A 25,081-nucleotide genomic window follows, 5' to 3' on the forward strand; every position below is an offset into this window, starting at 1 on the left:
ACTGAAGCTGGAAGACAAAACCATTGGTATCCAACAGCAGAGCAAACATATGAGTCAACGTTTCCAGATGGATGCAAAAATGTTGTGAAGATTGTACATGCGGACATCCCTTTTATGGCTGACATTGTCTGTGCCTGTGTGCAATGTCCCACGTACTGGCAGTGGCTCTAAGCTTTTGTATATAGAGCAGACATCGGGTCATTGGGTGGAATACAACACATATATAAAGAATACTGCAACAATGAATAGGAGGACATCAATATTTCTGTTCCCATGGAAACTCCTTAACCATTTATTATAAAGCTATGTCTTGAAATATTGATAACTACTAAAACTCAGTGATGTCAACATTTCACATGACCCCAAATACAACTTATTCAACCACATATGATAAAGTAGGGTGTAAGTAATTAATTCGCTCCAGCTTGAGAATTAAGGGTACAAACCATCCCTTAATGAGCACTTTTCTCTGGCCTTCATTTAGTTTTCACTGGAAACTGTTAAGTTCATGCCTTTTCATATTTGATAATAGTCTTATTGTTTTCATAAGCACAGAATCCCTAATAACTTACAGTAAATGCTGGAGAGGAAGAAACATTTATATCCAAGTCCAAATTATGTAAAACGTTAAACACACAAATGCACCACTTTTTAATTTCCCTTCCTTGCAGTCAAATCCATGGTACCATCTGTGCTACTACTTAAATTCCTAGGACTTTTGCTATTACTAGTAGCATCAGGATATGACATGGACTGTTCAAGAAACTGTATGTGCTTATTAATAGCTTGAATAATGTTATCAGTGTTACTGTGACTCTGTGCACAGCTACACTGCACATTTTTTAGTTGGGTAACAAGACGTGTAACAAAAGTGAAATCTGTTATTCTGAATCAAAAGAATGTTTTGCTGTATATCTGCAGTTTCATTAATTTATTTTTTTGTTAACTAGCTTAAATAAATAAAATAAAATTGTTCATTATTACTTCAGTTCTCTTTTCTGGTGAGTCACCATGACCCACAAACAAGTTTCCTAAGACCAGTTATCTGGGACTCTTATCCGCAGGGCTACATCAATATTATGGAGCTATTCTCTCTGTACACCATATAAACTGCATTTATATCACTGAAGCATAAAACCTCCTTCCACTAAAGATTGGGACCATGTCTCTGGTATAGATGGATGAGAAGGTCCATAACTGTAGTAGATAAACAAAAATAAACAAAGATTTTTAGACATAGGTATCTGAATAATATCGCATACTAAACAATTTAATACTTAAAATGCAGCCCTGCTAGTCCTGTATGCTCCCTCAATCCTGTCACGTAACTGCTCAAAACAGAAATTACTTAAATATTATCACAAGCCCTCCAGTAGGTCTAGCAAGTCAGTAAATCAAAAATAAACACACACACTTAGTTTTTTGGTGAGGTCTCTAAGAACAACAATACATTATATTGGAGATACAAGTTTAACAAACAACAAAAAATGCTTAATTTTGACCCTGCTGAAGGAATTGCTAGCAAGTGTTTTATATCAAGAACCACAAAACAGTTGTCCCCATTTGCTATATAAATGTTTCACACTGCGTGGTATTTTCTCAAGAGAAATCAGTGTAGTTATGATTACAACTATAAAACAGCTGTTACATTTTACTGGTAACAGATTTCTTTTCTAAAGGGATTCTTTAGCAAGTACAGTGAGCAGGCAGGGTACAGCTTGAAAGTTGTGCTTCATTTGGACTACAGAAATCTCAGATCCCTGGAGGTCGATCTTTTGTGTTTTACCTGTTAATTCCTATGTAGGCAATTTCCTGTTTATTATCATTGTTAACAAGGGAGAGACCCAGCTTGTGAAGTGAAACGTCAATTCCAATATTAGGCTGCTCCATCTCCTCCGCCTGACGAGCTCTGGAAACTAGTGCTACATCTTCTGTAAAAAGCAGCACGCGCTGGCGACCATCCAAGAAAGACACCCAGTGAATCTGGGTAGCCTGATTGAATGGAAACTGTCCACACTCATCCTGAAAAGGAAAAAAAAGGTTTAATATCACTTAGGTGCATTTACTTAAGAAAAATGTACTTGCATGCATTATAGTCAGAGTTGGTAGTATAGGCCACAAATCAGAACAGTGAGATGATTGGCTAACTGTGAAAAAAAAATTATTTTCCTATAAAAACTTCATGCAGCCACCATGAATAAGAACTCCACTGAAGGAAATAAAAAAGGAGTTATGTACTCACCATAACGTTCCATGTGAGTTGTTCATCTCACCTTCATTCTTTACTTATGGGTTCGGAACCGATCCTAGGCTCTGACTCGGCCCACTGCAAAAGCTCAAGGTCTTCAACCAGCTCGAGGCCAACTCCCTATCCCATGATGCACCCTGATCTTCCCTCAGATCTTGTTTGCTGCATGACTACCTAAGTAGTTATAAATATGCCACTCAGAGAGCTGGACAAGAGACAATGTCCCATATAAGAAAAGTGATGGACCTCAAGTAGACTGGATGGGGGTTGGAGGGTGGGACGTAAGAATGACAGCGAGATGAACAACTCACATGGAACGTTATGGTGAGTACATAACTTCTTTATGTGAAGTTGTTCTATCTCACCATTCATTCTTTACTGATGGGTAGCATCCCAAGCACCATCTTTCTCAGGTGGCTTACAGGAGAATATTCCTCAGAACTGTGGAACCAAAGGAGGTCCTGTCCCTGGAAGCTTTGTCTACTTCGTAATGAGTGATAAAGGTATGAGGTTTTGACCAGGTAGCTGATATATATATATATATATATATATATATATATATATATATATATATATATATCTATATCTGGGTCTACTTCGTTCAAATGAAAGTAGGTTTAAACAAATTTTACTTACCTGAATCCACCAAAGCTCCACTTCAATGAAAGGATGGGCTACCAAATTCCTTTCCCTGTGAAAGGAACCACTTGGCCACCATGGTAACCAACCGAAACAGAGGAAAAATAAGCCCACCAAAGTGGAGGGCTTTGCCCAACCCCCCCACGATCACAATACATTGAAGAGATGGCACAGTTAACCATGGTGGCCAAGTGGTTCCTTTCAGAGGGAAAATAATTCAGCAGTCCGTTCGTTCGTTGAAATGGAGCTTCAGTGGATTCAGCTCGGGTAAGTAAAATCTGTTTAAACGTAAATGAACTATACATATATACATGTATTATAGATATATATATATATATAGATATATATATATATATATATATATATATATATATACACACATACATATTTATATAAAGTTAACTCACAAACAACAAATTATCAAACTACAAGACAGGAGTATGCTCTAACTAAAACGACTAACTCCTACAACAGACAGGGAGAAGGAAAGGAAAAGAAAGCCCTCTAAGTTAAACGGGCCAAAGGGAGCCCTATAACTTAAATGGACAACTCAACAAGAAAGGAAAGTACTACAGCCTACCAAGGAAAGGGTCAGAGAATATTAGATGCCAAATAGTAACTTCTCGATCCTCCAGGAGCCAAAGGCTGGGGGCAGGAGGGTGGGACACAAGAACGAAGGCGAGATGGACAACTCACATGGAATGTTATGGTGAGTACATAATGTGATGTTGTCCTATCGCGCCTTCATTCTGTATTGATGGGACCACATCCCTAGCACCATCTTTTTTGGGTGGCTCATAGGAGAACAGTAGACCCAAAAGAGGCCCTGTCCCTGGAGACCAAATCCACTTTGTAATGAGTGATACAGGGATGAGGCCTTGCCCATGTTGCTGCAGCATAAATGGTATCAATTGGCAGTTTTGCATGAAAAGCAGAAGACGTAAAAACAACCCTGGTAGAATGAGCTCTTATTTTGCCTGGAGGTTGTTCATTTGCAGACTGGTAGGTGAATGTAAAGCAATCTGACAACCACCTGGACAGAGTGGATTTAGCTACTGGAGCATATTTCTTGCAGTCCAAAAATGATACAAACAGTTGGTCAGTCTTCCTAAAGTCCTTTGTTCTGTGTAAGTAGAAACATAACGGTCTGTGTACATCTAGTTGGTGTAAAATATATTCTGCCATATTTAGGAAAAAAAATGGTAAGTCTATGGACTGGTTTAAGTTTGATTCTGAGTACACCTTTGGTAGAAAGGATTGGTTCATACGAAGTGAGACTCTGTCTTTATGGAATAGTGTATATATATATATATATATATATATATATATATATGTATATATGGAGGTTTGATTTACAATACTTGTAGCTCCAAAATTCATCTAGCTGAATTGATTGTTACTAAGAAAGGTTTATATGGGATAATACAAAATTTAGGTTCCATGGGGGTAGAGGTGGTTTAGTGGGTGGTTTTAACAGGATAGTACCTCTCAAGAAAACTTTGCAAAGTTTGTGATACATAATATTCAGACCCCCTTCTCCAAAATGAAAATTCGAGATTGTGGCTAGTTGAGCTCAAATAGTAGCCGCAGCGGCCCCCTCCTGAAAAAGATTTGCTAAAAATGGTGGTGGCGGTAAGGAGCCAGTCATCTAGATACGGAAACACTCAGAATCCTAGATGTCTCAGGTGAGCCATAACTACTGCCATACATTTGGTGAACACTCTTGGGGGAGGGGGCGCTTTAGTTAGACCAAAGGGCAGAGCTCGAAATTGGTAATGACTGGCTCCCAGCCAAAAGTGCAGATGACTCCTGGATGGCCTGTCCATTTTTATATGGTAGTACACGTCCTGGAGATCTACAGAGCACATCCAATTGTCTTTTCCCAGAAAAGGAAGTATTGACTGCAGTGTTACCATTTGGAACTTTGTCTTTGTCACAGATTTGTTCAATCTGCTGAAATCCAGTATGGGTCTCCAGTCTCCTGTTTTCTTTGGACAAAAAGAACCTAAGTGCCGGATCCTATTTGGTCTGCGGGCACTGGTTGGATGACTCTTTTTTTTTCTAACAACTTCTGTATTTCTAGGGTTGCTTGTCTCCTGTGACTGGTTGGAACATCTGGAATGTTTCTTATGCGTGGGGTTGGAAGGGAAAAGAGCATGGATTAACCTCTGGATATGATGCTTTGTACCCATTTGTCTTTTGCTATTTCTATCCAGACGTCTGGGTACAAGGATAAGTGACCCCTGACTGCCTCTAGAGAAGGACAAATGGGCCTCCTTTCAGGAGTGCTGAAAGGGCTAACCACAGAAAGATTCCCTGTTGCCCTTGTTCTGCGGACCCCCTCCCCCTCTGCCACATGGCCAATGTCTTCCATTACTGCTTCCCCCTCTGCCCCTGGGGGAAGACTCACCATGTGTGTCTTGAAAAACTCCCTGGGATTTTCAAAACCATACCTTTCCTCCCTGTTGGCCTTTTGAATAAGCCCTAGAGGGTATGGAAAAACAGACTCCGACAGCAGAGAGAGTTTTCCCTTCCTGTTCACATCTGGTTAGTGTGTCTTTGACCTTAGGCCCAAACTAGGACGAGCCATCGAAGGAGGCATCAACAAAGAAAGACTTAAAGGGTTCCGCAAAGTTACACAAGTGTATCCAGGAATGTCTCCTAAAGAAAATTCCTGAACCCACTGCCCTATTGCTCCATCAGCTGCATAAGAAATGAACCTCATGGATGAGTTTACTACTGAATTCAAGGTGGATAACTGGGAGGACACTTTATGTGATACCCCCGCAGCTACTGAACCCTGAAGAGCATCTCTTAGCTCCTTCAGGAGATCTCTCTGCAACCTGGCAAAGTGTGTACGAAAATTCAGGGACCCGAGTGTAAAGTTCACTGAAGAAAACGTGCTTTCCATATCTGTCCATCATATGGGAGAGACTGTTCGGGGGATGGAAAGATGAGGCTGTCTCTGACAACTCCTTCTTTGTGGCCACCACCGCCACCACCATAGCATCTACTGGGACACCTTTTGTAAGGAAGGATTTATCCTCAGGGGATGTGATGAATTTATTTGGCCTCCAGGGGACAGGTTCCACTGAATATGGAGACTCCTATGCCTTTCGACAAACTAAATCCGTAAGTTCATCGAAAGGCAGAGGCACCAAAAGTGGTGGAAGGGTGAGACCCAAAAGCCTTCAGGTAGACAGACTCCTCATCAGAAGGGTTGATCGGCTTCCAGCCACCTCTCTGCTTAAGAATTTCTAGGATGTCTGCAAAGGAGACAAGAGCGACTGTGGGGAACCTTCTGACTCATCGAGGTCTGTGTCAGATGTGACCAACTCCTCTGGGGAGTCCAGATGCTTTCTCTTGCATAATCTCTTGTGAGGGACCTTTTCAGAAGGGCATTCTGGAGAGATTTCGGAAGAGAGGGGTTCACCCACTGGGGCATCATGAGGCCTTGGGTCTCCACGTCTGTGTGGAATCGGTTGTGCTGAGATGGACACCTGTGCCTTTGGGGGAGGAATGACTGAATCGGAGAGTGGGGCTGCCCGTGGGGACAGTACTCACCTCATTGCCTTGAAAGCCACCCGCCCATGATCCGTGGAAGCTCCCAGTTCCGAAGAACTAGAAGGTCTTCCCGGCACCAAGGGGACTGGCTCTGAAGCTGATGTAGGAGCCAAGCTTACCCATGCCAAGGCCCCAAGAGGCAAGTTTGGATCTGACAACTGCCTGATCTGACTGCCCCCCCCAACCCGACCGGAGACAGTCAGCTCCTAGACTCCTTGAGCTCAGATGGCACCGAGGCAGTTGGAGCTGAAGATCCTGGAACAGGTCCCGTCTCTGACGGTTCCACTACAATCAGCTCCATGCATTCCAGCTCTGAGGCCCCGATGCAGGTCGGAGGAATCAATGTTGATGGGGTAAGGTCCACTCTGTTCCACAATCCTCTGGGTCGGCTCTGACAATAATTTGGCTAGCGCATGTGTACTTAAAAGCCTCAGCACCACATGATCCACATCATCTTCTGACAAACTCCTGGATCGAGAAGAGGGGGCAGGAGATCTCAACCTTTGTAATATTGGCGGCCTTAAAGTCGGAGAAACCATCTCCAAGACGGGGGCTGGCTCAGAGTCTGTAATACCAATGATTCAGAAAAAAGTGGAACCGAGTTAGATGGTTTTAAGGGCCCGACAGATTTCGGGTCTGATGAAGATGTTTTTGGTACTTTCTTAGGTCCAGATTGATCCGATGAAGATGAAAATCTTTTACTTGATTTAGAAGGAGGGGAAGGGGTTTGCTTTGATGCACTGTGACCTTCTCCTAAGGCTTCTGAGAAAAAAACAACAAACCCCTTAGTATCAGCTTATTTTTCCTTTCAAAGAGAACCCTCAAACTAAATGAGTGTCATATAGAGCAAGATTCTTGCAAGTGTACTGCTCCAAGGCAGTACACGCATTCATTATGGCCATCAGTCAAATACATTTTCTGAGAGCACTTAGAACACTTCTTAAACCCAGAGAGTTTAGTGTCTTTTAATTGTTTAGACATATTAACCAGGAAAGAACAAAGCACTGCGGTAGTGGTGCTGCGGTAGCGTTGTCGCCTCACAGTTAGACGTTGCCCGTTCGATTCTCAGAGCGTCTTCTGTGTGGCGACATGCGTGAATGGGCGTTCCTTCGTTGAAGGTTGTGCGTTAGGCCCGGCAAGCCAGCATGTAAAACTCTACTGCCAATCATTAGCAGACCGGAGTTCCGCTGTGGCGACCCCTAACCGAGAAAAGCCGAAAGACACAACAACAACCAGGAAAGAACAAACAAGTTAACACAAGTAATATGTAAAGTAATAACTCTCTAATGTTTGCAGACTAAAACGCTCTCTAACTTAAACAAGCTATTTAGATAGGGACAGAAAGAAACAACATTTTTTTTTCTTAGATAGAACTAATAGCACACCACACAGGAAAAACCCCTCTAACTTGAACGGGCTGAGACGCTCTCCAATTTAAACAAGCTGACTCGGAAAAAAGGGTTTAAACTAGTTTACTAACACACACACAAAGATATTTTGAATAGAAAGTTTAGCATAATCAAATCTTATAAGATAAATTATCCGAAACTACACACACCACACTTGAAAGCTCAAGTAACACGAGGCAAATAACTATAATTTAAAGCAGGCACATGCACACGAGCGCACCCCCTCACACACACACACACACACACACACACACACACACACACACACACACACACACACACACACACACACACACAGAAGCCAGGATAGGGATGAAACTTTAGGCCTTGAGATAAAACAACGGCCTCAGACAATAAAACAGCAAGCAACAGACACAGTCTAATACTGTGACTAACAAAGTTAAGTAACTAAGATAACTAGCATAAACAAATTCTTAAGGAAAGGAAATACAAGTTTTAAAGGCACTACATAATTATTCAAAGGGTAACTTAGCCAGAAGCAGTTACAAATGCCTGATCTGTTTAGTGGCAAATGAGATCTGGGTATTCTCTAGAGCATCCTGGGATAGGGAGTAAGTCATGAGCTAGTTGGAGACCTCGAGCTTTTGTAAACGGCCGAGTCAGAACGAAGGATTGATTCTGAATCAATCAGTACAGAATGAAGGTGAGATAGGACAACATCACATCAAAGGTTAAGTGCGCTTGTTCACACCATAAGAAGTTTCATCAGAACAATATTAAACACAAAACACCCCCAGGAGATTATGATAAACAAAAAAGGAGAGTAGCAATGGGAGAGGCTGCGGCCCTCATTTTTGCTAATATACTGCTGTGGTATTGGGAACCAATTATATGTTAAATAGTATTTTAAATATATTATACCCTATTTTAGGTTTTTCAAACAAATGCACCATGGACAGTTACAGACAGCTAAGTAAACAATAGAAATAGCAAAATCAAAATGAAGCTGATCCACCACGACAGAGTGCCTTTATTAAGAAACTAAAATGGGATAAAATCGTAAAATAAAAAAATATGCTCAGAGTATCAACTCTGAGATCCTCTCTTAAAATAACCAAGATAAATGCTTTCGACAAACTGCCTTCATCCAATCTTTGAAACACATTCTTTGTTAAAAATAATTTAAATAGAGGCTTGGCCAATCAGAGTTTCTTTCTCAGTCGCCACCCTTGCAACACTGGTCTTAAAGGGAGCACTCCAAGATGAGTTTGTTTGAGCTGTTGATTTTGTACACCTCAAGCTATTGGCCCAGAAATTGAGAGACAAGCCAGCTCCTACACAGTAAAAAAAATAAAAACAATAATGTTAAGACTATGCTCACCGTCAGTGTGAATCCATTACTGCATTTAAATCTGGCAGAAGTTAAAATTGTTAACGATATGACCGGAACGTCCTCAGAGCAATTTGTCATTTTTAAAGAGATAGAAGCAGCTGCTTTTAAATTAAAAAGATGTCAATGGCAACACTTCCGTCTTGAAGCCTGCCTGCACTACAGCATACTACCAACAGGACTTCAAGTGACATGTATGTCCATGTATGGGAATATTTATCCTGATCTGTTGGCTAGATGACAGGCATTAATTGGATATATGAAATATTTAAAGATGATAAGACAATACTTTAGACCCATGGAAGAGGAAGCAGCGAGTTTAATAAAAAGCAAATAAGTCAAGCTGAAAGATGCGGCTTTATCAGAATCGTTTCTGTTAAAGATTGAAGAGCTTCAACAAACGCCCTCTACATATGATGAGAAATTAAAAACTATCAAGAGCAGAAAACTGGCAAGGGACTTTAAAGATTTCAAGGAGTCAAATATTTTTGAATGGCCTAAACCCACCAGTAAGCAGAATAAGAAAGAAGGAATTAGTGCAGCTGATGGCAGCACTCAGAGTAAAGGGGAGTGGAATTACCTTTAATGGTAAAACTGCTATAAATCAACAAGGTATAACCAACTCAGTAACTAACTTACCAATAAACCCGCTCTCAGACATGATTCCAGATGAACAATGTAGTAACTCAGTAAATAATGTAAAACTAACTAGAGAAAATGATACAAAAGATGCAGCTAATGGCTCTTTGAGTGGTACTAGACCTAAAGATATGGCAATGCACTTGCCTTTTTTTTTTTCTGGCCTTCCTATTCTAATGAAACAGTTTCAGCACAGAAAATAAATCTGTCTATAAGCAGAGACAGAAAGAGAAGAAAAATGTTGAATTAGTTATGTCTGCAGAATTGCATAGAGATGAAGGAACTGAATCATTAATCATGAATTTATCAATTTATGTTCTTAGTGAAGCAAAGTGTAAAGTTCTTAATAAAGGTTTATCCTTTATCCCTGCATTACAATCAAGATTAGATGAGTTTACTATTGATATTAAATGCTTTGCTAGGAATATAGTATTGAAGAACATGTTTAAAGATGCTGCTACTAATAGGAATGATGACTTTAATAATATTTACAAAAAAAAAAGTACTTTTATTCCTTTAGCGCATCCTGTAGTGAACACTTTTCTGACAGTATGTGAGAATGATGCAGCCACCATACGTAATAACAATAGGAGCAACGGCTTTTATAATATGGATACAAAAGAAAGGCCTACGAGAACATATGCATAATGAAATCATTACAAGACCGGCAGTAAAAGAAAGGGCAGTAGTGATTCTGCACAAGTCTTTTTATGATAAGAGAATGCTTGAGTTATTAAGTGACAACAGTACATATAATAAGATACAGAGGTAAGAATTGGACAAAATTATAAAAAGGATGGAAGAGAATTTATATGATCTTATGGTCACACATGCCGTAACTCCAGACTTAAATGAGAATTTTCAAATGAATAATCCAACTGTTCCATCCATTAAGGGTCTTCCAAAAATGTACAAGGGTGGCAGAAATCCACCGATGCATCCTATTGTTTCAGGCAGTGGACGGATTACAGACCCTATGTCCATCTATATAGAACATAAGCTGAAAAAATGCTTCTGAGTGCAATACCTGTATTAAAAGATACTGAGCATTTCCTACAAACTCTTTCAGCATATCGTCGAACATCTGACGTAACAGAAGAATTTCTGATGATGACAATGGATTTGAGAGTTTGTTTACAGTCATTCCAATAACTATGGAATCGAAGCTATATGCAAATTCTTAACTGAAAAAGACATTTATGAGAAGAAGCAGATCTTACAACTATGTTTTATACTTGAAATGGTGCTGGAGAATAATGACCTACTTTTTGGGAATGAATATTAAATATTTTCTACAGAAATGGAGTGTTGCAATGGGCATCTCCTGCGCTGACAGTTACTCAAATATCATTATGGCCCAGTGGGAAGTAGAATTTGTTTTTAATAATATGAATATATTATAGCAGCACATTTTGTTCTATACAAGATTTGTGGATGAATTTTCTCTTTCTATGGAAAGGCGATGAAGGTCAGCTTTCATTATTTGTTGAATATTTCAAGAATACAACATCCTTTTTAGACTTTGATATTCATAGCTCAAGAGAGAAGATAAATTTTCTTGACATTATGCTGGAAAAAGGCGAAGATGGTACTTAGAATACATTGGTATGTCGGAAACAATGTTGGAAGAAGAGTCTTTTGCATCAAAACAGTATGCATATTCAAGGCATATATTTCCTCAAGTCATCAACGAAGATCAAGGTTCTGCACCAATGAGATAGATTATAAGGTAGAATCAATAAGGGTAAAACACCAACTTTATAAAAGAGGATATAAATTGAATGAGATCCATAAAGGTGCTTCGGAGGTAAAGAAAATGAGACAGAATAGAGGCAAGCCATACTTACACAAGTATGCAATATAATTAAGAATAACTGGAAAATGCTAACAGTAGATGAAGGATTCAGACATATAGTAGATGATGTCCCAAGGTTCTGTTTCAAGAACAAGAAACTCTATAGTCAGGCACACTGATGTCCCATTTACTAGGCTAAACAAGGAGAAGGTTACTGTCAGCTGCCTGTCGGGTGCCAGGATCCGCCACATAACCCATGCATTCAGGTCACTCCACAACAAGTACAAATATGACTCTGTCATTGTCCATGTTGGTGTGAACAACCTGAGACGTACCTTCCTGGACTACATGAAAAGAGACATGGAAGAGCTCTCCGATCTTGTAGCCCAGGCAGGTATGACCCTAGCCCCGAGTAGCACTCTGCCATCACCCAAAATGATGCCGCAGTACAAGGACAAAATGATTGATTTCAACAATTGGCTAAGCTTCTGGTGCCATTCTAAAGGGATCCAGTATCTGTCTGCCTGGGATGACATGGTCGATGGACCACAATGCTTTGCCAGAGATGGCCTGCACCTGTCATCCCTGGGATTCCGGATACTGGCTAAGGTTCTTGCTGCCCCTATAGTGCCTTTTTTAGGCAAGGTTCAAATGACAAACTCACCACCGTAACAGGAACAGGCAAGCAAAAACTGAGGGTGCTGCTACTCAATGACAGAAGTCTAAATCTCAAAATGCACTCACTCGAGGCACTCCTTAAAATGGAGAACATTAATATCTGTGCAGTGACTGAGACCTGGTTTAATGCTCCAGAGAGCACCCCTGCACTACCAGGCTATAACTAATACCACACTTTTCGGCCATGTAACCGGAACTGGAACACCAAAGGCGGAGGTGTGTCCAAATTCATTAAGGATATCCACACCTCCAGGCTAGTTGCTCAGCATAATGCAGCCAAGGTTATCCAAGTGCAACTAACTCTGGGCAAAAATGCAATCCAAACTGTAGCTTGCTACAGATCACCCACCATGCCCCAGGATTCCCACTCCTCTTTTCTTGATGTACTGGAAAATATTAGGGTTCAACCAAACACCCTAATAATGGGCGATTTCAACTACCCCACCATTAACTGGGAAAACTACTCATGTACCAATTCCTTTGCTCAATGCTTTCTGGAATTCATAAACTCCAATGCCCTGGATCAACTTATCCACACACCCCCCCCAGCAGGGGTAACAATATCCTAGATCTAGTCATTACCAATATGAATGACCGGTGTTCCACACCTGAAGTCAATGCCTCATTGGTCCGATCCGACCATAAGCTAATTACCCTAGATATCCACATCCTGCCTCCACCCCCCCCCCCCATTAAGGAAACCATGGTAAAACAATTCTCCAAAGCCAACTTCATGCTTCTTAAGACAGAAGTGGTGAACTTCATGACACCCATGCAAGATGGACAATACAGTTACGACTACTGAATCCTACACAATTGCACTTTATAAGCACTTACATAAGTGCATGGATCGTGCTATCGCAAACAGAACCAAGACACCAAAAAAAGTAAGCCAATCTGGTGGTCCCCTGCCATAAACAAACTGTACAACAGAAGGAAGAAACTCTTGCAAAAGAGAATAAAATCCCACGAGTGGAAGAGCTCCCTGGTCAGCCTCAGTAAGAAGCTGTGATCCCAGATAAAATCCTCCAAAGCTAGTTAAGAAAACAAAATCGCCACTGATTCTAAAGACAACCACAAAGCATTCTATAGCTATGTCAAGAATCTCAATGGCTACATTCGGATCTGCTCTGAGTTACAGTACAATGGCACTAAATATACAGACCCAACTGATATTGCCAACATCCTGGCAGATAGGTTCAGTGCTAACTTTACCCCCCTCTCACCCCCTAAAGAGCCCATCTCTATACCGGAAGAATGCAAAATTCCTGTAATCACAGCTACACAGGTAAAAAACACACTCTCCAAAGCAAAGAACACAGCATCCATGGGACCAGACAACATCCCAGGCTGCGTTCTACATGAACTACAGAACGAACTGGCACCCCACCTAAGTACCATGTTCAATCATAGTCTCACCTCAGGCTTTGTGCCTGCTGAATGGCGCACAGCAACAGTTATCCCACTCCACAAGGGGGGAGCCCACCACGGACCCCGGGAACTACTGCCCCATTAGCCTGACGAGCCTGGTCTGCAAGGCCATGGAATGTATCATCATGGAACTTATAAACAAAGACACTGGTAATCTCCAAACTCTAGATCCCACCCAGTTCGGGTTTGTAAAAGGCAGATCATGTCTCCTAAACCTGATAGACTTCTTTGAAGCAGTCACCAAAGCCATAGACAAGGGTAAGGTGGTTCACACAGCCTATCTAGATCTTGCCAAGGCTTTTGACACCATCCCCCACTCTGGAATTATAAACTTACTAAACTAGGTATAAATCCCTATGTCACAAGATGGGTTGCCAACTGGCTCACTGACAGTACCCACACTGAAAGTAGCAGACTCCAAATCCGACTTCAGACCAGTGACAAGTGGAGTATCACAGGGTTCAGTCCTGGTCCTCTCCTGTTTGGTATCTACTTCTCTGAAGTACAAGCTAACACAGAAGGTCTTTGACTAACGAAGTTCGCAGATGACTGCAAACTAGGAGCCATAATCAAAACTCCTAACAATGTGGACATCCTACAAAAGGGCCTCACTGAGACAGATGCCTGGTGTCAAAGCCATGTCCTCAAGCTCAATGCCAAAAAGTGCACTGTCATCCCCTTTGGTAAAAACTCTGTACCCATGAAATGCAACTTAGGTGTTAGTATACTTAACACCGAAAGTGTGATGAGACCTTGGGACACAGGTGGACAATAGTCTCTCCTTTGATAATCAGATCTCCACAGTAGTCAGGAAATCCTTCTACGTGGCACACCTCATCAGAAAAGGTTTCTCATCCAGAAAAAATGAGGTAATTGTTCCCCTCTACTCATCAGTCATTAGACCCATTATAGAGTACAACGCCCCTTTTGGTATGTACCTCATAAGACATCTAAAATAACTGGAAAGGCCACAGAAATACCTCACAAAGAGGATTACCAGCCTTAAACAGATGCCCTACACAGACTGTCTCAAAAAACTCCAGCTTTACTTCGTCGCATATCGCCTACTCAGAGGTGATCTCTGCCTAACATACAAAGCTATATCAAACCCAGAGCTGTTGGACATGCTCGCCCTAAAGAAATCCCAATCCCTCTGGGCTACCAGCTCTAGGGACCTAAACCTTGTCATCAGAATAAACAGAACATGCCAGAGGGATAGATTCCTGTCCCAGAGACTTCTCATACTCTGCAATAAACTACCTATCTATATCAAACAAAGCTCCTCATTAGCACTCTTCAAGAAAATCTTGATGATTGGATGGGAAATAGGAAATTCACCCCAGGGATCACCTCTGTGGCTCTGCTCGACAGTGGCACAGGAAAATAATTTTCTTGGGTGGCAAAAGCCGGGGTACCTTTTTGGCTGGGCTTGTATAGGCCCCAGGGCCGATAGCCTAGTACCTAACTATGAACCTATGAAGAAGAATCTGAAGCATTTATTATGTTGAGAAAGAAATGTAAAAAGGATGAATACAGTTAGAAGGAAAGGTACATGGATTTATGAGATTTTGTTTTTGATTGGCTAATTAATAAATGAACATTGCTTTAAAATGGGGGGTGTTTTGTGTTTAATAGTGTTCTGATGAAGTTCATTATGGTGTGAATGAAAGCTCTGAACATTTTGTTTTATTTTAATAAAGATTTTTGCAGCATACCAATCAGCATGTTTTAGTTTTGTTGGATTAATTAAGTATTAAATGGTTTCAAAGCTGTTTCGAGAGTGGAAGTTTTCAGGTGCATTCAAATAATCATGTGTCCACTGCTGATGCACTCAACACAGGAGTCCAGCAAGATTCAGTACGGGGCCCCCTTCTCTTCTACGTATTAATCAATGACCTTCCCTGATTGAACACGATACTCCACACAGACAACATTCTCCTTCTCCAGGCTAATAAAAAGCCATACTTTGCAAGCCCAACTGCAACAGTCCTTCAACAAACTATCAGTGGGCTTCAACCAATAAACTGTCAATAAAAAAAAACAATGCAAGACTTTTCTCCTCCCCTCACAAACTCAGTCAAATATCCACAATTACAATAACAGATTTCCAAAACAATTTCACAGTCACAGAATACAAACATTCAAGGTCTCATCCTTGATCTTTGTCTTACCCTCTCTACCCACACTGATAATACTGTGTACAATGTTCTCTCCCTGCTTTGTTATAGAATTTCACAACTGAATAAATTAGGCGCAAGGAGCATCACAAAGGCATACAACACCACCAGACTGTTAATTACTCCACAATTCAAAGCAAATCTGAAGTTCTACTGTGAACGAAAAACACTGCAATAAAGTTAAAGGACAACTCCACCATCTTATACAATTTAACTCAATTGTTGTTTCTTTTCTCCCTACAATATGGTTCCAGCATTGTTTATGTACCAGAAACTTGTTTGTAGTTTTTAAAACTTTTATTTCCTTGCATTGGAGTCAAAGGAAGGGAAAGCCCACCTACTTTTTTTTTTTTAAACTCAACTTCTCACATACTTTGCAGAGAAATTCGTCTCCACTTGCATGACATATCATAGACACAGTTAAATATGTAGTTTACCCTGTCAGGTACTGCTGTCAATCTTAGATGTGTAATTAACCCTGCTAATGTCAGGAACACAGCAGCTAATATAAAAAAGACAAAAAGTTGTGGAATTGTTTCCACTGTTTTTATTGCAGACACTCTCCTTTCATAGCAAAACAAAGCATTAGATCAGTCAGGGGTTTAAAGGCAATTAACTCTTCTGTCAAATTTACATAACAGCAACACAGTATTGAAATTCTAAGCTTTAAATCTTATTTATAATAGTTTGTGTTAAGATAACTTAAGAGTAGTAGCAAAGATTTCTGTGACAACTAGGTGCACAGACACTGTTCACGAAAAGATATTTTATGCTTTGTGTGGCATCCTTCCAGAAGGGATGCTAAATCTGCTACATGCAGATCCATTGTAAGAGATTCCCACTGACTTTGAGTCCGTCCTTGCATTTATAATTTTATTTATTTATTTATTTTGGCTAGTCTAACTGGATACATGTCCATTTTCAGTAGAGGCCCGAGATATGCTCTTCAAGATAGAACAATAAAATTTACACAGTAACAAATAAGGAAACATTAAACAAAATAATCCTATTTACAATACATATTACAGGTTATCACAGTAAATTTAGCAGTGCAGAATACAGGCATAACAGCATGCTAGTACAATCAAGATATTCTAGAGGTGGACAGTATAATGGTTAATAAGGAAGGACTTACAGTTAATGAGCAGAAGGGGTAGGAAGAGAAAAGTATTGAGACACACAAACTAGTCAGGCTTAGTACAGGGGCATAACCAGTGAGTTCTGAGGAACACTTTCAATTTGTTTTTGAAGCAGGATAGTGAGGGAAGTGAGGAGAGTTCACTGGGGAGGAGATTCCAGGCTTTTCCAACAATATTAGAAAAAAGGGAGTCTCCAGCCTTGTTGTTTGGTTTAGTGGTATGTACTAGAAGTCTCTGAGAAGACCTTAAAGGGACAATCCCAGGGATTTTTTGTTTTGATTCAGCCTTTGCTTACATTTCAGGTTTACCTTGCTGAGCATGCTCACTTTTGGCTGAATTACCTGCAGGAAGCTTCAAAGGTGTTAGCCAAATTCCATCTCAAATTGCAGTTCTACTGACAACAGTCTCAGTGTCACCCATTCATTAGTTTAATCTGTGCATTTACCCATTGAGAAAAGTAGCCTTTCAGGCATTTAATGACCAAACTACTGCTGCTGCTACTATAGAAAACACAGCAGTAATGCACATACTTTTAAAGGGCATTATTTTGTTTCTAAAATCAGTTACTTGCTAGAGTACTTTGTTTATCTTTTAGTGCAGTGTAAGTCATATATTTACACAGAAGCAGGATTTTCAGAGAACGTTGTTAGCATCCTGCAGGATACCTCATGAACTTCAGCGCAAGAAGTAGGACAAAGCCATACATAGAAGTGGGACAAAGGCACAAATGGAAAAGCAGTCCGGTCTGAACTGTCTGCAAACAGCTACAGTTAACTTTGAGTATGTGTCTACCTGTTTGAGCCAATATTCATTTTCCCTGAGAGCACTCTGCTTTGGCTTGTAAGCAGGCCCCACCACACACACACACACACACACACACACACACACACACACACACACACACACACACACACACACACACACATTCCACTTTCTCTTATTCCCTTCTGTTAGCAAATAGTATCTGCCATAACTCATCAAGCATTAAACATAACTGGGGAAATATAAACCCTGGATCAAAATGAAAATAAGTAGGCTAAGCTAAAAATGCAGCTGCGAAAGGGAACGTGGCACCCTTACAAACAGAAAAGATTAACTCCACTAATGTGCAATTAAAAACTTGGGAGGACACAATATCAGGGCTAGGGAGGCATAGAAACAGGGACAAATTACATTTAGGATACACTATTAAAGTAATAAGACTTACCTTACTTATGAAGTAGCAAAGCGCTGGTGAAGAAGAAGTGCTTCACATGAATAGAGTCGACCAGATTTGCTAACACAGAAAAGGAGTTCCACACAGCACCTAGTCCATTTATTAGGTTAACAGTGGGCTGGGAAAGGCAGTGTTGACATCACAATGTGGGAGGATCACAGGGATTCTGTACAGCATGCAAATAAGGCAGTGTTTACGTCACTTTGGGGGAGGAAACCTCCCAGGATCTTCAGCAAGAGCTATGGCAGATGTGACATCATTATTTAAGAGATGACTAGACAGTTTTCATCTTGGTTTTAAAACTGAAAGTCAAACAGTACGGAAAAGTATGAAGCCTAAGCAGTAAAAGAGAATAGTGAATTTTTTTTTAAAGCTGCGGTTATGTTTTTTTGAGGCTGTATCACATAACAGGATTTTAGGGAGACATCGGGTAGAGATATTTGATTTGATATCCCGTTGTTTTCCTTTAAAGGAAAACTCCACCATCTTATACAATTTAACTCAATCGTTGTTTCTTTTCTCCCTACAATATGGTTCCAGCATTGTTTATGAACCAGAAACTTGTTTGTAGTTTTTAAAACTTTTATTTCCTTGCACTGGAGTCCAAGGAAGGGAAAGCCCACCTACTTTTTTTTTTAAACTCAACTTCTCACATACTTGGCAGAGAAATTCGTCTCCACTTGCATGACATATCATAGACACAGTTAAATATGTAGTTTACCCTGTCAGGTACTGCTGTCAATCTTAGATGTGTAATTAACCCTGCTAATGTCAGGAACACAGCAGCTAATATAAAAAAGACAAAAAGTTGTGGAATTGTTTCCACTGTTTTTATTGCAGAGGGGAAGGAGAACTAACACTCTCCTTTCATAGCAAAACAAAGCAATTAGATCAGTCAGGGGTTTAAAGGCAATTAACTCTTCTGACAAATTTACATAAGCAGCAACACAGTATTGAAATTCTAAGCTTTAAATCTTATTTATAATAGTTTGTGTTAAGATAACTTAAGAGTAGTAGCAAAGATTTCTGTGACAACTAGGTGCACTGACACTGTTCACGAAAAATATATTTTATGCTTTGTGTGGCATCCTTCCAGAAGGGGATGCATATCTGGTACATGCAGATCCATTGTAAGAGATTCCCACTGACTTTGAGTCCGTCCTTGCATTTATAATTTTATTTATTTATTTATTTTACATTTGTTGACTGGGCTAGTCTAACTGGATACATGTCCATTTTCAGTAGAGGCCCGGGAGATATGCTCCAAGATAGAACAATAAAATTTACACAGTAACAAATAAGGAAACATTAAACAAAAAAAAATCCTATTTACAATACATATTACAGGTTATCACAGTAAATTTAGCAGTGCAGAATACAGGCATAACAGCATGCTAGTACAATCAAGATATTCTAGATGTAGACAGTATAATGGTTAATAAGGAAGGACTTACAGTTAATGAGCAGAAGGGGTAGGAAGAGAAAAGTATTGAGACACACAAACTAGTCAGGCTTAGTACAGGGGCATAACCAGTGAGTTCTGAGGAACACTTTCAATTTGTTTTTGAAGCAGGATAGTGAGGGAAGTGAGGAGAGTTCACTGGGGAGGAGATTCCAGGCTTTTCCAACATTAGAAAAAAGGGAGTCTCCAGCCTTGTTGTTTGGTTTAGTGGTATGTACTAGAAGTCTCTGAGAAGACCTTAAAGGGACAATCCCAGGGATTTTTTGTTTTGATTCAGCCTTTGCTTACATTTCAGGTTTACCTTGCTGAGCATGCTCACTTTTGGCTGAGGGGGTTGGGGGAAAATTGCCTGCAGGAAGCTTCAAAGGTGTTAGCCAAATTCCATCTCAAATTGCAGTTCTACTGACAACAGTCTCAAGTGTCACCCATTCATTAGTTTAATCTGTGCATTTACCCATTGAGAAAAGTAGCCTTTCAGGCATTTAATGACCAAACTACTGCTGCTGCTACTATAGAAAACACAGCAGTAATGCAATACTTTTAAAGGGGCATTATTTTGTTTCTAAAATCAGTTACTTGCTAGAGTACTTTGTTTATCTTTTAGTGCAGTGTAAGTCATATATTTACACAGAAGCAGGATTTTCAGAGAACGTTGTTAGCATACTGCAGGATAGGCGTCACAAACTTCAGTGTGGTTTGGTTGTTATTAGGAAATGCTAAGACTTTACTGTTTGTTCTTTTGTATTTCCCTTCCCCCACCCACAGGCTATTAGATTAGTTGATCAAGCCACACTCAAATCTGCATCCTTTGCAGCAATGACATTACATCTTTAGTATGCCCTTGTTTTTGTAAAACTTTGTGGAATGATTATCCCAGATTGGACAATTGTATTTTTTTTTCATGCTTGTTGCAACAAGCTTTTTTTTTTCCTTTACAGATAATTATTTTTCATATGTTCAGCAATAGTGTTGCTTATTAGTGCATGTACTCATGCTGACATATTTATACAATAGTTTACCTTTAGTTCACAGACGGCATTGCTTTGAACATTTGGATTCTTAGAAACAAACCCACTGAGTTGCAAATGTCTTAATAGAAGAATAAAATATCATAATATTTCAATAAGAATAATGTCAGACAACATTGAAACTGAATCTTGTTACTTTTGCTAAAAGTATTTTCCCGTTAGCGGACACCTTTCAGGAATCACACAGTAACTGTCTGTATAATAGTGATTTCATCCAATTCAGTTTATTATTTTTCCCTGCGCTGCAATAAACTGTTTGGATCTTTCACTCTTTCCCTGAATATTTGACTGCAGGAGAGTTACAGCAGTCACCATTTGAAAGTTGTGTCAAATGTCGTCACTATATTTCCCTACATTTTCCTATCTGTGTGCATGAGTATGCATGCAATATATAAGTTTATATTCATGTGGTTGTAAAACAATAGCCTTGCTATATCTTACTGACCGGCTTGCAATTCAAGGCATTTGTCAAATTTGTATATGCTGGATATATAGCAATGCATGTATTTTATTAAAACTTTGTATGCAGTGCACCTAATTGTTTTAGTGGTATACTTTACTGTTAATATTGGAATTCTCATAACTTTTCTCAAACTTGCATCTTTTGTGACTCAGATGACTGTGTTAATGAGACCACTTACCCCTTATCAAGATGGAAATAGATAATTTGAATAACTAAATACATTTGTCATGTGTCATTATGTGTTTATCATATGCATTGCTTTGGTTGTTTAAAATGTATTTGCTGTATATCTTTGTCATTATAGATCCACTACACACACACACACACATTATAGATCCACTACACACACACACACACACATCTGTCTATGGATCTATACATGTACACACGCCTACACTGGCATGCAGGAGGTATTTGTATGCTCCTAACAACATTTGTGTCACTGACCCTTTATTGCTAGTTTTACAAGTAAGTTTTTTTTTCCATTTGTCATATGCCACTTGACAAGAATTTTAAACGTGTGACTCAAACTACAGAAACTACAGACCCATAAGCTTAACTAGCCTTATCTGTAAGGCCATGGAACAAATAATCATGGACCCTATAAATAAGGACATATGTGATCTCTAAACCCTTGATCCGGCAATTTTGGTTTTGTCAAAGACAGGTGATGGCTGATTAAACCTGGTAGACTACTTCAGAAACATCACCAAAGCCATAAAAAAGGCAAATGTGTGCATACCGCCTACCTTAAATAAGCAAAGGTCTTCAACACAGTGCCACATTCAGGCATCATTGATAAACTCTCCCAGTTGAATTTCAACCCTTATTTTGTCAGGTGGGTTGCTAACTGGCTGTCCTTCAGATCATACTCAGTCAAAGTTGGGGACTTTACCTTGACCAGCAGACCTGTCAGCAGTGTAGTTCCACAGGGTTCAGTGCTGGACCCCCTATTGTTTGGAATATACTACTCAGAAGGTCATGCCAAAATAGACCAGCTGTGGCTGGCTAAGTTTGCTGATGACTGCAAATTAGGTGCAATCATTTAATCCTCAAACAATGTCAATATACTTCAAGAAGGATTTACACGAATGATTGGTGCCAAAGCTGTGCACTCAAACTCAGTGCTAAAAAATGCATTATCCCATTTTGTAAAAATCATATCCCTGCAGACTATCATATAAATAATAATACCCTACATTAACAACTCAGCAGTGAGAGAATTGGGAAAACAAGTTGACTGTAGCCTAAACTTTGACCACAGTGTGTCTACTGTGGTGAGAAAGGCATTCTATGTTGCTCACCTCATTAGCAAAGGCATTGCCTCAAGACTGAAACAGGTCATAACTCCCCTGTACTCACCCCTCATCAGGCCAATACTCGAGTACAATGCTCCCTCTGTATGTACCTTACCTGGCACCTGCAGCCACTTGAGAGACCTCAGAGATGTCTAACTAAGAAAATTACATGGTCTCCACCACATCATACATTGCCAGATTGAAGTCACTGTCACTGTACGCAGTAGTATACAGACTACTTAGAGTGAGATCTGTGTCTGGCCTACACAGCAGTCTCATACCCACACCTAATAGAAATGCTGCACATCCACAAGACAAATGGGATAAGGATCACTTGTCCCAGGAACCTTAATCTTGCCTGTGACATAAATAGGACCTGCTGGAGAGACAGATATCTCTCAGAGGTTGCCACTCGTCAGGAGTAAGACACCAATTCACATCAAACAGAGCCCCTCTATGACACTGTTTAACTGTAGCCTGGATGACTGGATGGGAAATCATAAATTCCTTGCCAGGGATTTCACCTAAGACCCTCCTAGACATGGGCAGCCATTGCTAACTAATATTTTGAGTTTAGGCTAGATCCTTTATATTGGGTACACACGGCTAGGGTTATATAAACCTTTGGGTCACTAGCCTAATAACCATCTATGAACCTGTCAAGTAACAAGAGTATTCTTGCTTTCAGTCATCTACATTTTCAGAGATGATTCTTACTTGAGTTGGCACACACTCAAAGTGCACTGCATTTTTTTTTCAGGATTACTGTTGCCATATCCCTGAGAATTTGGTGAGAAGAGGTACTTAAGAGGAAGCAAGCTCAGCAGCAAGTGGCCAAGAGTAATTATATGTAAACATTAATTTGCCATTACATAGTTGTAGTTATTCGTGGACATACAAACAGAAGGCAAACAAGGTACTCCCAACTCAAAATTGGACAACATAAGTATAGTTCAGGCAGGGAGCAATCAGCAAAAATTGTGCGGTGAAGAATAACTGGACATTTTTACATTATGTTGCTTTCACAGTAGGCTCAAATCAACAGAGAGGCACTGGAAACAGCAACAGTACCCGTGTGGGTACAAATTCACAGTAACAGTGCACGTATGACAATAACAGATAAGAAATTATTAGGTGGCTTACAAACTGGCATTACAGCAGTTTAGAGACAGTAAAAAGGTGCAAGATTGTCTAGTTTTATGGCTCATAGCAGTAAAACAATGGAGGGCACACACCCTGCTACTGTTAGATGCTGATTAAAACAAGTTGAAGGCAGCATTACACCTGGCAAGCTATCAGCTGGCTGCACAAGGCCATGGGGAGGCAGTGTGAGACTTATCGGACAAACTCCAAAATATATACCAATAGTAATACAACAGACTGGGCGGCCACGGTGGTGCAGCGGTTAGCATTGTTGCCTCACAGCAAGAGGCTCCCCGGTTCAATCCTCAGCTGGGGTGCCTTCTGTTTGGAGAGTGCATGTCCGCCCTGTGGTCACTTGGGTTTCCTCTGGGTGCAACAGTTTCCTCCCACATCCCAAAGACATGCTGTAGGTGGATTGGACACTCTAAATTGGCCCTAGGTGTGCGTGCATGTGTGTGCCTTCTGTGGAAGGTTGGGCGCCGGGCTGGTAACTCAACACCGTAAAACTCCACTGCCAATCATGAGCGGACATGTGATCCACTGTGGCGACACCTAACCGGAAAAAAGACGAAAGAGGAAGTAGTAGTAATACAACAGACTGTTTTTCATAGCCTGTAGCAGCCCTATATGGATTGTGGAGCACTTAGCTGGTCAAATTAAGAATAGTCTAAGGATAAATAGGAATAAACTATGACTGATGAAGAGGTGAAGAACTAGTAGCTGAATCCAGACTCAGGTGCCACAGAATGGAATGTAGTACAATGGCTACAACATTACCAAACACTGTGTCTACAATATAGAAGTCCACTCACACAGTTTCATCCTAGACTGGCAATTAAGAAGGAGCAGTTCTCTGCCATGAGAAGGGTACCCTGTTTACCCAGCTTCAGGTGAGGCTGTACTGAAGAAAGCCGTGGAGTGATGAAGCTTCAACCCCAAACATATACCCCCACATTCAGTTAGATTCCACACTCATTTAGCATAGCGGCAGCTTCTCATGTAAAGTGGGCCATGGACTTTGTGGAAGAACAGCAAGAAATCAGGAAGATGGAATTACAATGCTTATGAAGGATAACTGAAAAATAACCTCTTCTACCACACCTACCATTGTTGTCTTTTATTTGCAGTACCTGAGTGTTACCTGTAAGACACATATTGCACCTTCCAATAATACCTTTCATTGACTGGAGCCTCCTGCATGTATGTTTGATTGCCCGGTCCTATATATATAGATATATATATATATATATATATATATATTATATATATATATATATATATATATATATATATATATCTCCTGGAACATGCTGACATTACCTGTGACCTATTGTAGTACAAAAGGTGTAACATGTTTACACTGATGCCACACAGTTTGCTGAGTTGTACACCCTTCCACAA

The 25,081-nt window shown here is 40.2% G+C and overlaps 1 protein-coding gene across 1 annotated transcript in view; it reads right to left on the reverse strand.

Annotated features, from left to right (window-relative positions):
* VPS13C (vacuolar protein sorting 13 homolog C) overlaps positions 1-25,081 on the reverse strand; it is a 6,956,796-nt gene that overhangs the window by 1,300,851 nt on the left and 5,630,864 nt on the right. Inside the window, exon 67 of the mRNA XM_044076309.1 lies at positions 1,787-2,022. Coding sequence (XP_043932244.1) covers positions 1,787-2,022 — 236 coding nt within the window. The remainder of the gene's footprint in view (positions 1-1,786; positions 2,023-25,081) is intronic.

This window comes from Protopterus annectens, chromosome 7.part0 (assembly GCF_019279795.1).
Source record: "Protopterus annectens isolate FY-2018-M chromosome 7.part0, PAN1.0, whole genome shotgun sequence".
Lineage (NCBI taxonomy): Eukaryota > Metazoa > Chordata > Ceratodontiformes > Protopteridae > Protopterus > Protopterus annectens.